Genomic DNA, 17,624 nt, shown 5'->3' on the forward strand with positions numbered 1-17,624 from the left:
AAAATAAGAACGATTTCTATTCGTTCTCCCCACTGAATGAACTCTGCAACAATGTCCCAACACTCTGGTGGTGCAAAAGTGCAGGAAAACTGTTTAAATGACCATTGTTGGGGCAGTGAGCAATGGTAGCAAGAGCACCTTGTGCCCGAGCAATCCCTGCTGCTGGGGATTGTTGTTATCAGCAGGTGAAAGACAGAGCAGCCCTCGTATGCCCCCAGGAGTTGAGGGAGGGGATGCACAGAGGTACCCCATTTCCTGCCGGTGACAGACGGAGGGAGAAAGAAAGAGGTAGGAGGCTGAACTCAAAGACTATGTCTGTTGATGATGAGAGTGCAGGTAGGATGCTTCACACCAGCACATTGCATTGGAGCCTCCTGTGATTTTCTCCTGGTTCTGTTAAGTTTACAGCCTGCCTTATGTAGGAGCTCCAACTTACTAGACCATCATAATGGTCCCTTATGGCCTTAAAGTCTTTGAAGCCCTTACCTAAGCCAGCAGCATATTGGGAGCTCTCCAGGAATGGGGAACAGGGGCTGAAAGAACCAAGACAGAAGGAGGGTTAGGAGCATGGGACTAATGGAGATTTCACTGCAGCGAATGTTACAAGTACAAGGGAAGAAAGGCTGGCTGATCCAAGTCAAATACTCCAGCTCCCGGTTTAGAGGCAGCTGCCCAAGTGCTGAGGGCTGGAGGCTCCAGATCAGGGGGGCAGGATCCGGCGCCGGGTTTTGCAGTAGCTTCACAGGAGGACTGGAGGCCCCAAGTCAGGGGGACCTGATCCAGCGCCGGGTTTTGCAGTAGCCGCACGGGAGGGCTGGAGGCCCCAAGTCAGGGGGACAGAATCCGGCGCCGGGTTTTGCAGTAGCCGCACGGGACGGCTGGAGGCGCCGAGTCAGGGAGGCGGGATCCGGCGCCGGGTTTTGCTGCGGGCGGGGCCTGGCTCGGGATCGGGAAGTTGCTGAAGTTGGCGAGTGAGTGTCCGGGCCCCGCGTCGGCTCCGGCTTCTTGTTGCCCGGCCGGTGCATGATGGAAGCAGCATGGCCTCCCATCTCTCCCTGACCCAGGTAACTGCCTCCGGCCCGGCCGCTCGGGACTCGCCCTGCCGGGCCCCGGGATCCTTCCCCTGCGGGGGCCGAGGCCTGCAGTGCCCCTCGCGGCGGGGGGGGTCGCGGCTCCCCGGCCTGCAGTGTCACTCAGGGGCTGGCGGCGCCCCGACTTGCCTCCCGCTCCGGCGGGAGAGGAGCTGAGTCCTTCGGCTCCCCGTGCCGGTAACCCCCGTCCCACCGCGCCCTCCGGTAACCCCTGCGCCCGCCCCTCCCGTTAACCCCCGTCCCTCCGCGCCCTCCGGTAACCCTGAGTAAGCCCCGTCCCACCGCGCCCCCCGGTAACCCCTGCGCCCGCCCCTCCCGTTAACCCCCGTCCCTCCGCGCCCTCCGGTAACCCTGAGTAACCCCCGTCCCACCGCGCCCCCCGGTAACCCCTGCGCCCGCCCCTCCCGTTAACCCCCGTCCCTCCGCGCCCTCCGGTAACCCTGAGTAACCCCCGTCCCACCGCGCCCCCCGGTAACCCCTGCGCCCGCCCCTCCCGTTAACCCCCGTCCCTCCGCGCCCTCCGGTAACCCTGAGTAACCCCCGTCCCACCGCGCCCCCCGGTAACCCCTGCGCCCCCCCCACCCGTTAACCCCCGTCCCTCCGCGCCCTCCGGTAACCCTGAGTAACCCCCGTCCCACCGCGCCCCCCGGTAACCCCTGCGCCCGCCCCTCCCGTTAACCTCCGTCCCTCCGCGCCCTCCGGTAACCCTGAGTAAGCCCCGTCCCACCGCGCCCCCCGGTAACCCCTGGCCCCGGGCCATGCTCTCCCCGCCCCGGGAACCTCCGTCTTGCTATGCCCCCCTCCCCCACCCCGGTAACCTGAAGTAACCCACGTCTTCTTCCTCCCGTAACCCCTGCGCCTTGTTGCACCCCAGCCCCACCGTGCCCCAGCCCGGTAACCCCTGGCCCCGCGCCCTGCCTTGCCCCCCGGTAACCCTTGGCTACTCTTGCTTTAGTTCTGTGCCCCCTTCAAACTCCCACCCCCACTTTGTGCCCCCTTCCCTTGTTCTAGGCCCCCAGTAATCTCTCCTCTCGCTGTGTCCCTGCTTGATGCCCCGCTGTGTCCTCTGAGGAGAGGCCACTCCCGAAGTCCAAGCCCTGGTGGTGCTGGGGAGGTGAATGGTGGACCACACTGGCCCTGCCTGAAGCGCCGCCCTAGGTGTGGACTGTGCTGTGCCCTGCACGCTGTGCAGGGCATGGGCCGGCCTGGGTTGGACTCCGTAGAGCCGTGCTTCTCGAGCAGGGCTCCGGGGCCCCTGGGAGGCCACAAGCAGGCTGCAGGGGGTCCACCAAGCAGGGCCAGCATTAGACTCCCGGAGGCCCAGGGCAGAAAGCCAAAGCCCGGGGCCCCAAATCCTGCCAACTGAAGCTGCAGCCTGAGCAGCTTAGCTTCACGGGGTCCCCTGTGGCCCTGAGCAGTTGTTCTGGTTGCTACCCCCTAACTCTGGTCCTGGCTTTAATATGCAGAAAAACAGTTGTGGCACAAGTGGGCTGTGGAGTTTTTATAGGATGGGGGGCGGGGGGAAAGGCCTCAGAAAGAAAAAGGTTGAGAACCCCTGCTGTAGACAATAAAGTTGAAGTGTTCAGCATTGGGAACAATAATAGGAGGGGGGAAGATGTATGTGATTGGGGGGATTTGTGTCTTCATCTGAAACGTGGAAAATGATGATAATCTGATGAACTAAAGCAATTCTCAGACTGTGGGTCATGACCCTGTTTTAATGCGGACGCCAGGGCTGGCGTTAGACTTGCTGGCTTCCAGGGCCGAAGCCTGAGCCCCAGGGGCCGAAGCAGGAGTTCCTCATTGCAGGAGTCAGACGGGTGGTGGCTCTTGTACTGAAGTGACTCTACAGTAGCATACTCCCTTGAGTTATCACAGTTACCAGTGTTGTTCAGTAATGATAACCTGCTGCCCCCTCAGACTGCTACATGGCATAACATTAGACCCAGTGTGTTGGTCTACAGGTGCCACTTCATGCATGTTGCTCAGTTCTTAGAAGCAGTAGGCTCTTAAAATCCATCCTGCTCGCAGAATTGTGGAGAGATGGTGTGACAGGCATATGTATGCCTAAACCAAAGAGAAAGTAGCAGTGACCTGCCTTAATTCTTGGTGAGTTGTTTTCCTTTAGCAATGTAACAGCCATAAACATACATTTAAGGTAGGCAAGAGATTTGGGTTCTAGCATTTCAACCTTTAAAAAAGGCTGCTCTTTGTCTTGTAAAAAGGCCCAGGTAACATGTTCAAAATTAGCACTTTCCACTGATTTTCAAGTCATGTAACAACCTTTGATTCAATGCGGGGTGGGGGGTGGGCAATGACTGAATCATATGCCTTTATGTTAGGTAATTGTGCCTGATCTTTCAAGCATGGACCGATCTCTTAAGCTGACCCCATTTATTAATTTCTTCTTCTTCTTTGTTTTCAAGCTATTACAACTCCTCTCTAAGCAATTATCAGGTAGCTTGAGACTATTAGACCTTTAAAGGGTGGTATAAAAGTATTGACATTGATAAGTTAAAATATCATCTTAAGTATTCTTTAAATTAAGATAAGAATATGAGCATGTTACCGAAGAATAAACTCTCTAGGGGGATTGACCTGAAAAGCCTATTTTTTCTTATGAACTGTATTTTATTTACAAAGATAGCAAGATGATGTTGGACTATTCACTTCAGGGTGAAATGGTTGGAAGCTGTTGTGCCTTTTGGTCTGGGTGTTTGGAGTGGTGGTATTTGTTTGTATTCTAGTTGAATATGGATAGCTAGAGGAGATAAAGGGCTAACCTGATGAGAGCATTGGAGCTTTGAGAAGTTTGGCAATTTTCAGGGTTTAGACAAACTTCTGACTAATGTTTTCATCTTCTAAATTTATTGCCTGAATACTGGTGAGAATTTCCAGTATTAGCAAGCCCTTATATGGAGTAATGAATACTGTTGAGACTTATTTCCTACTGAATAAGATATGTATCGGAACTACTTGGCTTCTCTTTATTTTATCGGGACATCTGGTCACCCTAGAAGTGGCTAGTGGTTTGGGGTACCTCCAATTTTGTGGTAAGTAACCTTAAAGATATTCAGAAAGTTCTGAGCTCCTACCCTCTGAGAATCAGGCCTATTTAAGGTGTCCTAGGGTGGGGACTCAAAGATTGCTATTTTTGAAAAGTAAGACCACTGTTTAAGTTTAAAGTTTAAAAAGTGTCCTATGTGTGGTGTCACTCTGGGAATGGGAGGGGAGGAAGAGAGAGAGGAGGAAACTTGGAGTGGGTCGGAACTGGTTATTTAGTGAGAGAAACACAAATGTGTGTGTGGGGGGAGGGCAACATTTTAAAAAGGAAGTACGTTCAAATATTTCCTTTGCAGAAGTTAGTAAATATTTTTCTTTTAAAAATGACATGGCAAATGTGATTGTCCTGTATTGTGCCAATTTTGGAAACTATATTAAATTATGATGTGAAACGAGATTTTGTCCTACTTCAAGTGCAAATCTGAGTATAAAATTAAGTATGGTGTCACTGTTGCATTTATAATTATACATACACTTTGTGGCATAAAGCAGGTCTCCGGATAGGCCTGCTGAGTACAAACCTGGATGTGTAATTATAGAACCCTTGGATACCCTTTACTGTTGGAACACATAAGCAGTAGATTTCATGTTAGTATATTTCAACGAACTAGCTATGCGGTAACATGCACCTGAGGTACAGCTAACCAATCAACTTCCTTTTTCTGTATAACTCTCAGCCATGTCTCTCATATATCCAATAAATCTGCAAAATGACAATATTCAGAATTTTGCTTTACTATCTGGCATTACGACTGTGTCATTTTGGCAAGAGTAAGGGAGAACCTGAGCAGTTTGTCTCTCAGTGAAAGTGCTCTGTGTCCACTGTGGAAAACTGCAAATCTCTAAGGTTCTCCCCTCCGCCCCACTATTAAAAGGTAAAATAGCCACTTAAAGTAGATTGAAACAGGAGAGCAAGTTGCTGAATCAGCCAAAGAGGAGAGGGAGTGGTGTCTCTGCTTTTAGTGAGCAGGAGCTGTGCTCGCCAACACACCCCTTACTTTAATCCCTGAAAACAATATTGAAAACTTTAGAACTGCTCAATATTAAGTAACATTTAGTCCACTTTTTCATTTTAGGTGGGCTTTATAGTCCAGCATTGATTATTGTGGTGGTATGGATGGGGGATTGCATAACAAGAAATCAAAACATGGTTACCTTGCATAAAAGAGATGAAGAATGTCATTACGCTGTCTAAATTCAGTTGCAGAAATGCTCTAGTGTACTGTTCCGTAGGTGTACAGTTGAGTTACAGTGAAGTAGAATGAAAGTTTCAAATCTTTTAAATGCACTGTATATTGACATTGTTAAGGTTATAGTGAATCTTTGCTTTGAATAAAGTTTTCTGGATTGGTTTGGTGTTGAGAATTACCTCTGGCCTATAAGAGGATTCCACTGTAACTTTTTTTAACCTTTTGTATGTAGCATAAAAACTAGAGAAATGGGCAAAAATCAATAAAATGACTGATTAGGAAAATGCAAGTGAATATATTTAGGAAAAATTAATTCAAGACAAACATGTATGAAGGGAACAAGAAAAATGGAAAGCAAAAATATTAAGCTGCCTTTCCCTAAGCCTACACAGGACTAAAGAACATCTTGAGGGTGGGGAAAATGGTCTACCCAGTCTACAATACTGTTCCCCTGTTGCTACCGCTGATAGGGCTTCACTGTTACAAAAAAACAACAAAATTTAATTTTTTTTTTCTGATGTAGACAAGGTCTCTGAGAGGATAGTGGACACCAAACTAGGCATGAGTTGTCTATCATATGACAGCAATAAAAGACAATCCTTCAGATATTTGTACAGTGTTCTCCAGACTTTATCCAAGCCAGACATTTAAATATTTGTAAATATCTTACAAGCACCTAAAGTCTGAAGAACCCTGTACAAATATTTGAATATTATAAGAGTTGCAGGCAAAGTGGAATTATGTAGCATTATAAAAAGGGGGGTCTAACTAGGCTTAATAGGATGAAATTAGGAAGGGAAAATTTTAGGCTGAAAATCAAGAAAAACATCCTGAAGCTGAGCTGTACTTGGCTATGGTATAGGGTAAGGGAAGTGATGGGAAACCTTTTCTCTTTAAACGCTTCAAACTACAGTGCAAAACAATAGAATAGAGAACTGTCCTATGTTGCCAAGGAGAGAGAGGGGCTGACCTAGTGTTTTTTTTTCCCCCTCTCAATTCTATAAACCTGTACAGAGTTGTACTAGAGAAGCCCAATAGAGTGTAAACACTTTTTAAAACTGACTTTTTTGGACTTGCAGTTAATTTTCTGTGAAGATTCCTCAGTTTTCATATGTCCTTCACTTGTATTGAGCCTAATTAATCAATGCATCACTATGCCTGAACAATCCACCACTGTGGAAAAGATATCTCAAGGGGGAGAGCCACTGAGAGGTTAATTCAGAAGACTAGTATATCAGGTCCCTTTCCTGAAGCTTAATATGGAGCCACATGGAAAGGACAGAGAATCTGACTGCAGAACTGGTTCTTTCTTCCACTTTTCCCCTATGTCACATAAATGGAGAGCTGGCACTCTCATTGTTCTTTAGGGAATACTACTTTAGTGTTCTGGGTCTCTTTCAGCACTGGGAAAAGTAAGCAGTGTTCGCTCATTTCTAGATTATGCAATCTTGGAATGATGTGGGTCTGGAAGTACTAATATTAATCTCGCATGCCTTCACGTGGAGGCAGAATATAGTATTTCAGTCTCACATTGAGATAGATGGAGAAAACTGCAAAATATTAGCTTGTTTGGTTTCTTTTCTTTTTTCATGGGTAGATGGTGTTGGTGTTTCTTTGCTTCCTGTTAGACAGAGGCTAAAGGGGAAAAACTGTTTTAATGACTTAAAATACATCCCTATGTAATAGTGGGGGTGATGGTGATGGATTAAAAACATGAAAGGATATAATGGGCTGATTGACTGAAGCCAGAAAGACAAAGAGACAGATGGCTATAAAGCTGGCCTTCATTTCCTAGGTTAGGGCTCTGTAAGGGCCAGACATTCTCAACACAAACTGTAATCTTTGCAGGGTAATTACTGGAACAGATGTTAATGTTAAAGTAATTAATTTTTAATGGAATTTACAATGGTGTATTTTAATTTTTTATGTGCAGTGGAATCTGACTATTCACGCTGAAAATGAGTCCACAATTTGTACTCTGCAACTGTATGTGCAAATTTCAGTTATGTGAAGAAGTGTTACCCGGCAAAATTCCTAACTGGCACTGAAGAATTCAAAATACTCTTATAATATATTGATGTAAGGAAAAAGTTACTCAGATCATCTTCTGTAACTCATCTTTATTCTCAGTATTCCTTTATGGGAAAACTATGAAGTCTGTTGCCAGTAAAATGAAACTGTCTTCCAAACTATCCACTTTCACGGGAAATTTCATTGTACTGTGGTTGTACTAATGTTATAATGAAAATGAGCCCCAAAATCGGAAATCTAGAGAGAATTTTTATTGGCTTGTACTATGAGTGTTGAATAAAAAGATTATTTTGAATTTGTAAAGTATTTGTAGTTCCAGGACCTGAACATGCATGTGTTTCCTGTCCAAGACGAACAATGATAGGTTTGGCTGGAATAGTGTTTTGCTGAACAGAAGTATGACTTTGTTTTGTAGTGCATCTAGATGGCAGATTAATGGTCCCTTTCTTGGGGGAAGGAAAGGGGAGATGGGACAGGAAAGACAAATGTAGACTTGATGCTTTAAAACACTTTCAGTTTTGTGGTTTTTATTTCTTTGCACTCACTAGCTAGTTTTGTTCCAGAATTTTGTTTGTAATTTTAATTTGGCTGTATTTGCAAACTATTTTAGGGTTCCTGTGGATTTGACCCAAATGAGATAGTAAGATGTTTAAGAGGGACGTCTCTGTATTATAAAGTGTTTACTTGAAGCAACACAAATGTAGCCACCCAGATTTTAGGCTTACTCATTCTGACAACGGGGTATTTAAAATCTTTACAGGCAACATTTTAAGCAGTCTGTTTGAAAGTTGACTAGACTAGAAAACATTGTATATGGAATACAAGTATAACACCACATTTTTTAGCTGCAGTTAGCAAGAAAGATCCAATTTAGCTGTGATCAGTGTGGAATAGTGAAAACTTTTCACATTACTATATTCTCTATTAACATAAATACTAACCACTCTACCCGCCTGTCATGCTGACCAATATTGTCTCATTGTTTACCTGTACTCCCCATCTATCTGTATCCATCTGTTTCTTGTTTTGTACTTGCATTGTAATTCCCCTGAGGCGGGGACTGTGTTTTGTACAGCATGTAAAAGCGGAGTCTTGGTCTATGACTAGGGCTCCTAGGTGCTACATTAATAAAAATAATACACTTCTGTAAACATTTTCAAATCTCACAGCAGTGAAGTTCTCTGAGCATTAGTTCAGAAGTAAACTAGGCAAGCTTTCATTAAGCCAATAGAATTATCAAACAGTTTATAAATTGCTTGAAGATGGTGCCCCTTGTTAGATATTTGCTAGCAGATTAAGTGGGAAAGGAAATTCATAGTAAATAACATCAATGATCTAACACCAATGTTCTAAAAACATTCCTTAAAGAAGTCAGTGTAGCAACATTCTCCTGTATGTGTTGTCTTACATTCCCTAAGTCAGTTTTAGATTCCTTGAGTAAGTTTCACTTAAATCCTAATGGGGAACCTGGCCATAAAAAGATCTGAGGTAGCGTGATACTGGGTGACAACTCTGGCTATTGCTGCAAACACCTTCAGTCCAAACCCAGTGGTCTGAATTCAACTCCTGCTACAAATAGTTGGGTTATGGAAAAGAAAACAAATATTCAAATGTTAATACAGTAACTCCTCTCTTAACGTTGTAGTTATGTTCCTGAAAAATGCAACTTTAAGCGAAATGATGTTAAGCGAATCCAATTTTCCCATAAGAATTAATGTAAAGGGCGGGGGGGGGGGGGTAGGTTCCAGGGAATTTTTTTTTTTTTTTTTTTTGCCAGACAAAAGGCGTTATATACATGTTAATCAATTTTAAATGAGCAATTTAATACAGGTATAAGTATTAAACAATTTTAAAGAAACAATTTAATACTACAGTCGTCATTGCTGAGTATGAAGCTTGGTTGAGGTGGCGGAGTCAGAGAGTGGATTGTCCTGCTGCTCCTCTTGCTGTTCTTGCAAGCACAGGCATCGGCTTTGCTGGGGTTAGGGGGCTCAACTCTCGGCGCGCCCACTCCACCCCTTCCCCCAAGCCCCCACCCTTAACCCGCCTCTTCTCCCCCTCCTTCTACCTCTTCTCTCTTTACTCCACACGCCATGTCCTTGCTCCTCCCCCCTGCCTCCTGCCCGTGGCAATCAGCTGGTTTGCGGCGTTCAGGAGGCAGGGGAGGTGGGGGGGAGCCTGTAGGCCGAGTCCTTGCTCCTCCCTCCTGAACGCCACAAACCAGCTGACTGCCGTGGGCAGGAGGCGGGGGGAGCAGGGGGAAGGTGCTGATCCACGGGGTCCGCCAGCTGATAGGGGGGCTGCCAGCTGTGGACAAAGCAGGCAGCCAAACAACGTTACAGCGGAGTATTGCATAACTTTTGAACGAGCATGGTCTATAATGGAGCAGGGACATAAGATAAAAACAACGTTAAGCGATAGGACGTTAAGTGGGGAGTTACTGTACTTCCCAAATAGTTTGCTTAATAACTCAATCATTTTTATTGATACAATATTCTCCAGTTGTCTATTTCTATTTGTTTTGATTCCTGAGTCTCACTTTTTGGGATAGCATAGTTGGTCCCCAGTAGTTGGATTTCTGAACAAGGAAACTTTGTCCAGTCATCTGTTTCTACTGTGGTCAGGAAAAGTGGACTTTGCATACGTTCTTCACCAATAAACAGCAGTGCACCAAATAAATTCTTTACTCTTTTAATCAATTTCTCCTTCCAATGGAAACAACCCAGCAAGGCCCCAAATATTGGCTAACCACTGGGCCCAAGAGGCTACAGTATAAAGTGTTATTACAAGAGAAATAGATTTAAACCTATAATGCCCATCTTTAATATACTATAGTAAAATATTTCCTACAATTGCTTATGTATTTTTGCCAGTGTCCAGTTTGTATGCAAGTTTACAAGACTTTTAAATCTGAAATTAGAAATAAATGCTATAATTATACAATATTTAGGTCAAGTCTTAACTCTCATATGCATGTATTTGAGGTTGCAAGATCAGCATTGTACATGGAATGAATAGTATTTATGGTTTGTGTTCAGAGGAAATGGTTTTTTGCTTTCTTACTGATTTGTGTAGGTGCTAGATTCACAGTGTAATCGGCACTCCCAGTTAGGGGTAGCAAATATAACCCATTATCCCTTTGTTGATAATACTAGTCGTACACCTTAAAAAAAATGTGCTCGATCAGCATGTCTTAGGATATGTCTACAGAGCTGCAGGTGTCTAGTTGCTGACCAATGCCAACCAAATTGGGCTTGCAGGCTCATGCTACGGGGCTGTTTTACTGCTGTGTAGACTTTTGGGCTTGGGCTGAAGCCTGGACTCTAGGACCCTGGGAGGTGGGAGGGTCCCAGAGCTGGGCTGCAGCCTGAGCCTGGAAGTCTACACAACAATGAAACAGCCCCACAGCCCAAGTCCCTTGAGCCAGAGTCAGCTGGCACGGCACAGCTGCAGGTATCTAGTTGCTGTTTAGACATAGCTTTCAGGGCATAAACATCTAATAAAACCTACAATTTTGCTCCTTTCTTCAGGTTAAAGGAATGGCAGTCCCCAAAACATAATAGCCCTCTCCTGCCTCCCCAACATGTTTCAGACAACACATAGAAAAAGAGATTTGCTTTGCCCCAGAACCAAAAGTCACACAACTCAGACTTTCTTGGTCAAGTAGGGGAGGTGAATTGAAGGCCTTTTCCTGAGAAAAAAGAGAACTGGATAAATTCTGGATAGTTTCATGGAGATTAAGTCCATTAATGGCTATTAGCCAGGATGGGTAAGGAACGGTGTCCCTAGCCTCTGTTTGTCAGCGGGTGGAGATGGATGGTAGGAGAGAGATCACTAGATCATTACCTGTTAGGTTCACTCCCTCTGGGGCACCTGGCATTGGCCACTGTCAGTAGACAGGATACAGTGCTGGATGGACCTTTGGTCTGACCCAGTATGGCCACTCTTATGTTCTTAGAATATCATTTTATGGTTTGTCTTCATTGTGGCATTCGCTCAGGCCAGCCTAGCACAGGTGGAGCATACCCACTGTAAAACCCTGCCTGTGCCAGAAGTGTGTAAATTATACGCACAGTGATGCTGTACTAACTTGTGTACTGGGATAGATTTCTGTTGGGGTATCCTGCAGTTCTTAGTGACGCATTTAAACTGCGCTACCCTATGTACTCTGACAGGTTTCAGAGTAACAGCCGTGTTAGTCTGTATTCGCAAAAAGAAAAGGAGTACTTGTGGCACCTTAGAAACTAACCAATTTATTTGAGCATAAGCTTTCGTGAGCTACAGCTCACTTCATCGGATGCTTATGCTCAGATAAATTGGTTAGTCTCTAAGGTGCCACAAGTACTCCTTTTCTTTTTGCCTATGTACTTTGTGTCTCTCATCTAGCGTGGAGCTGGTGTCTGTGTTAGTGACATGAGAATAATATTTAAATAACTTCCAAGTGGGGTTACTTATTAATGCAGACAGTTCGGAAAGTGAAAGCCAATAGCATTTAATATCAAGAACTTTTAAAGAGAATGTTGTTAAGGAATTCAGTCTGCAAACCATAAAGTGATTCATAGCACATCTGACTTCTCTGCTTTGTATTCTGAGACCAAGACAGCTACATCAACAGTGTAAACTATCTTATAAGTTGACAGAAAAAGCCAGTTTAAGACATGTATAAAATGTCTAGTTTTCCATGTTAAATTATGCAACTTGATCATATAAAGTGAATTAAACGGATAAAATTATGCATATTAATCATATAATTTTCTGTATCTTTCTTCATAGCTATCCAGTGCAAATCCTGTGTATGAGAAGTATTATCGACAGGTAGGAGTTTTTATTCTCTTGCTCTAAATTTCTGATTCAGTTTAAAAACTTCTCTTGTTGCCATAGTCCTGTTAGAGATGAAGATTGAATATTTTTGTCAGACTGTGGAGGGTGGGTTCAGTATTGTGTAATTTCTTCATGGACTGCCAAGGAAAATCACTGCAGCCTTAAAATACTTTGTTAAAATGGTAAAGCTCATGGGGCAGATCCACACTTAAGGGCTCAGATCCTAACCTGACTGATTTTTTTTTTTTTTTTGGTAGTACCCTCAGTGATTTTACATTGGTGTAGCTATGCGTGTGGGGAGTGTGAAAAATCCATACCCCTGAGAAACATAGCTATACCGAGCTAACCCCTGATGTAGACAGTGCTAGGTCCATGGAAGAATTCTTCTATTAACCTACCTATAGCCTCTCAGGGAGGTAGATTACCTACATGGATGGGTGAATCCCTCATGTCGGTGTAGGCAGTGTCTGTACTGAAGAGCTCCAGTGGCGTAGCTGCGCTGACATAGCCTAAGTAAACTCTAGGTTGAACTTGTTAAATGTTACAGTTGAATAGAATTTCCGGTAAATAGAGGAACACATCATCAGCAGGCTAACACATTTTTTCTTCTTCACCTGGGATATGTCCTTGCAAATCAACCTGAAATGAAATTGGGTTATCAACTGCCCAGTTGATGGCTTTTAAAAATGGGGACAATTTTGATTTATTTAATTGTTTTGATATGAGTGCATTAGAGGTTAAGATAAATTGTTGCCATCATCTGGCAGAACTACTACAGACCTCCTATTAAGAAACTCAGTCCTGAATATGCTCCAGCTGCTCAAAGGAGGGCGAGAGCTGATTGATTCCTACTAAGGTGCTCTTTGGACTCTGCTTAGGGGCTCAGTTTCTTCTTTTAGCCTCTGATGAGTAAGTGTCTGATAAATTTCAAATGAAGTCCCCTTATCAGCTGGAAAGGGGCAGCTTTCTATATTTTCTGCCCCCTGCCTTCTTCCCCGCAGCCCCGGGGTTGGGGGAAGGTCTCCACTACTTTACTTTCACCCCAGACTCTGTATTTTGGATCCAGTAGTCAGACGTTGGCCATTAAAGGAGAAGAGGTCCACCACCTTGACAGGAGCAAGGATGGACCCTGACGTCAACTTTAAGGAGACGACGCTCACATCTTTGTCATAATTGAGATATGCTCCCCTTGTCAGTCCTGTATTGAGGGACAAATCCAGTGTGTGCACATCTATATGAATTGAGTCATACTAAAGAGAATTTGATGTTCCTTGCAAGAATCCAGTGTCATGGAAGGCATGAGATCCTGAGCAAGACAAGAGCCATTGTCTGCATGTGTTACATTGATGTGCAAAACTTACGTTGATTTTACCACCAAGCCCCACAACAGCTCAGGCAAGAATCTGAGAAGTGGTGGGTTTCCTAGTTTTTATCCTGGGGCTTGGAGATCAGGTGGACATGCTTGAATGGATCTCCCTCTGAAGTGGGGACAAATTACATCTGAGGCCAGATGCAAACCACATGATTATTCTCTCTTCCCAGTTCTTAAGCTTAGGCTGTCCTGACTAACGTGACTGACAGACTTGCTCCAGGACAGTCGGCTAATTTACGAAGATTGTGCTATTAAATGAAATCAAGATTGAATGCTTTATTTGTAAGCTCATGGATGATGATGATTTTCGTAATGATTTGTCACATGTTCAGAAGCATGAACTGAAATTTTGCCTAGTGTCCTGGACTTCAGAGACAGCTCTTCAGATGGAGCCAGAGCTGAGTCACATTAAGAGCCTGAATATTGTTAGTCTTTTGCCAAATGTGGAAGAGTTGCTGCAGATTCCACCCTCTCCTCCCCCGCCCCGTTCTTGAGATATGTGCAGAGCAAGAAATCAAACTACCCCATATTCATTGTACGAGCTGGGCACACCTCCAGTGCACGCACACACCTCTAATTCCTGGCTGAGTCACCCAGGCATATCCTTTCAAACTTCACTGGAACATCTTTGGCATGATGTTGTTGGGTAGAGCATCAGTTCCTACTCATAGCTTTCCTGGCCAGTCAAAGACAGAAAAGGGGAACCTTCAAATGTGACATCACTGTCAGGTAGGTTGCTGTGCTGGCACACCTGCTTACTGCTCGGTTCAACAGGTTTTTATGTCATTATCACCAAGAATAATGGTGGAATGCATTTACTTGAAGGATTTAGTTGTATTTGTCATTATTTTCTGAACTTAGTTTGGAGGGTTTATGTGAGCACTGCTTTTTTTTTTTTTTTTTAAAGTAATGTCTAGAATTCCCAAGTTCTCATTTGTCTTTTTCATTTGGTGCTGATAGAGTATCCTTTATCCTTACACATCATAGTAGCAGTAGTTGAGAGGACTCCAGCTGAGTTGAAAAGGTCATCATTTGCTTTTGCTCGAACATTTAATACTCTCACAGTGGTAAGGAAAACTCTAGGAAAAAAGATGTCATCCTATATAGCATGCTTTGTGAAATGAATATGGTCTTTAACCTTGGTTCAGTAATAGTATGGAGGATACCTAATTTCATAATACTAGATCTAAGGTATTTTTCAAGAATATATAACTGAAATCAGTTAAAATAATTTTTTAGGATTTTTTTTCTAAAAAAGGCTTTTCTGCATTCTGGCTTTGATCAGTGTATCCTCTAAAAATACAGTTATCTGACTTTTCTCTTCAATTTGTGTAAATATTTTAAGCATTATTTACAAAAGATTAATTACATTAATACAGATCTATAGAGATTCAAGAATAGTGAACAGGAAAATCGATTCCAAATGGAAACTAATACTATATGGAAGATAATATTGTAATTGGATAGCTTCTTTTTATCATAGTCTGAGTTACTGAATTTGGGTTCTCTTAAATATGATTATATAAAGCTACTTCATGACATACAGTACTTGCTGTATTTTGGCTTCCTTGAGGGGGTTACTTTGGCATTAGTGATAGAAGAATCCAAAAATGCCTTCAGATCTGTAAAACCCTCAGCTGTTCTGAGATTCACATTAAGAATCTTGCATGGGAATCCCTCACTGCACTTGTTCTCACAGGTGTTCAGGGCAAATGGCTCCCATTAGTGAGATGTAACTTGGAAATTTAGAAATTAAATTTTTTTTTAACTAAATCCATAAAGTAATGTGATTCAGCATAATTTCTAAGCAATGTCTCTGAGCTTCTAGCTGAAATTTTTTTTTTTTTTGAGGTCCGCGTTCCAAGTACTAATTTCTGCATTCTAACTAACTAAATCAGATGTACCTGTATCTTTCTAAATCTAAAACATTCCTTTTTAACATTATTGAAGACAGCTTTGATAAACTTGCTCTCAGGACTCTCAACTTGGAAACAGCGAGAGCAAATCAGGGAAGATAGTCAAGACAGCTGAGCAATAAAGGCAGCAAGTCCTAGCAATCTAGCCACCAGGATCATACAGGAAACTGCCTTAAATGTGACCACTATAGTGGATAGTAAGTTTTCAGTGTTTGAGTTTCTTCAATTGTTTGTTGACCAACTAATTAAAAGGAAAGGCTGATTTCAGAATAAGCTAACATTGGGGAACAAAAATGTAGCAGTGTCAGAATAAGCTCAAATAACATCCACCTGTCTGCAGCCCCTTGAAAAGTCACTGTCCTAGAGGATAAAGTTGAAGATTTAAAAATAGACACTGCTGACTCAGTATGACTCTGGGGTTTCCCTAAAAGTGGAAAAACACTGATCCAACAAGCACTTCCCTGAATGGATGCCAAAACTACTAGATCAAGTTACAAATTGGACCCATTGTGTATAAAATGGGGCTGTGCTTGACAGTACAGTTGCATGTAAATTATAAGGAGCTCTCTGATATGCCCAACATACTTTTTTTTTTTTTAAAGGCAGCCATAAGCTTGCAAAAGTATACCATCCCACTAAATTCCTGACTGTTGAACCCACTATTATAAGAAATAAAAGTACTGATGATAAAGTGAGAAGATATTTAAAGTTCTGCTAAAAACTTTATTCACCTTCAGACTCTTACTAAATCACAATAGTTTTTTGTAGACTCTAAAAATCCTGCTGATTTGCTAGAGAACAAAAAGTACCACTAGAAGTGGAAATATCAACAGATTAAAGTGAACCTGCTCCAAGGTACCTGCCAAATAGCAAATCTCCAGGGCATTTTTATCAAAGCTTTAATCAGTGAATTCTATACATGTCTTCAGGAGTGTCTAGTGCTCTGAATACCTCAAATGTTCTGTTACTTCCTTGTCCAATTTCTGTTTGCAAGACAGTATAATTGTACTCTTGGTTTTAAAAGAAAATACAAAAGACTGTAGATATTTACCAATATAAGCAAGAACATACTAGAGAGGGTTTTTTTGTTTTTTTTAAGCAAACTATTGAACTTTCTCTAGCATCGCTTCTCCTTAGCCATTCTCAATTTATTCCAGAGAGAGCTACAAATCATAATATTCAATTAACATTACACTTAATTGATCAACTAAACAATGGATTAAAAAAGACTTTGGGATTATTAAATGCCCTCTCTGCCTCTGGGATTATCTTTTGAAGTATTGGCCAAATTTAATTTGGGACATGAATTGAATTCCATCACTCACCATTCTTCAATTTTCCATTTTGATATTTTGTTTGAACAGCTCCCGATCAGTCTTTGTCTTTAAAGATTGGCTGAAGGCCAAGTGTCCTCAGTTATATTTGTTTTGCTCTGTCCTTTGTAATGCTTGTAATAGCTGTCAAATCCTGCAGAATTTCAGGGCATTACAATCCATGATAAAGAACATGAAGTTGTTTTTGTAGATGATGTCCTGCCTTATATGTGAAAGACAAGACTGCATTTGATCCCTTACAGAATCCTTGGAGGCTTATACAGCATACTGTTTGGTATACATATAAATATGATATAGTGTATGCACCCATCCATTGAGAGTTTAACTAATTTTTATATTTTAGTGGTCCTCTGAGGGATTCAGGTATCTGAGAAGATGGTGCATACAAATTTTGCCTAGCTTAACTAAAGTAATCATGCTAAATGTGCAACAACTTTTTATATACCTTTACTTTAAGATTTTCAAAGATGGCATAACCTTCCATTACTTACCTGAGTCAGCTTGATTAAGTGCATGTTTTCCCCTTAATGTTGTACTTTCTTGAAGTCCTCCCAGTACTTCTACCTGGTTGGTATAAAAAAGAGCTAGGTAAAATTGTTGAGCTGTCTAGAGTAGCTCATGAGCATGAGTGCCAACCTCGAGGCAGACTGTCAAGGAAAGAGGCATAAACCCCAAACTGGTTGTATGTTCTATAATTAGATTTCACCAACCAAGTAACAAGTGTGAACCCTAAAGCACTCTGACAGTTTTAACATGAAATCAGACAATCTCTTTGGGCTCTCCGGTGTATCTTGCCACCCAGGCAA

The 17,624-nt window shown here is 42.9% G+C and overlaps 1 protein-coding gene across 3 annotated transcripts in view; it reads left to right on the forward strand.

Moving 5' to 3' along the window:
- The first annotated feature begins 671 nt into the window (after window positions 1–671).
- EPS15 (epidermal growth factor receptor pathway substrate 15) overlaps window positions 672–17,624 on the forward strand; it is a 104,604-nt gene continuing 87,651 nt past the window's right edge. Inside the window, exons 1-2 of one of the 3 annotated variants that reach the window (XM_037906081.2) lie at window positions 672–1,064; window positions 12,149–12,190. In XM_037906081.2, the coding sequence (XP_037762009.1) occupies window positions 1,038–1,064; window positions 12,149–12,190 (69 nt within the window). In that variant the 5' untranslated portion in view covers window positions 672–1,037. The remainder of the gene's footprint in view (window positions 1,065–12,148; window positions 12,191–17,624) is intronic. The other 2 variants (XM_037906083.2, XM_037906082.2) reach the window with 2 other exon arrangements.

This window comes from Chelonia mydas, chromosome 8 (assembly GCF_015237465.2).
Source record: "Chelonia mydas isolate rCheMyd1 chromosome 8, rCheMyd1.pri.v2, whole genome shotgun sequence".
Taxonomy (NCBI): Eukaryota; Metazoa; Chordata; order Testudines; family Cheloniidae; genus Chelonia; species Chelonia mydas.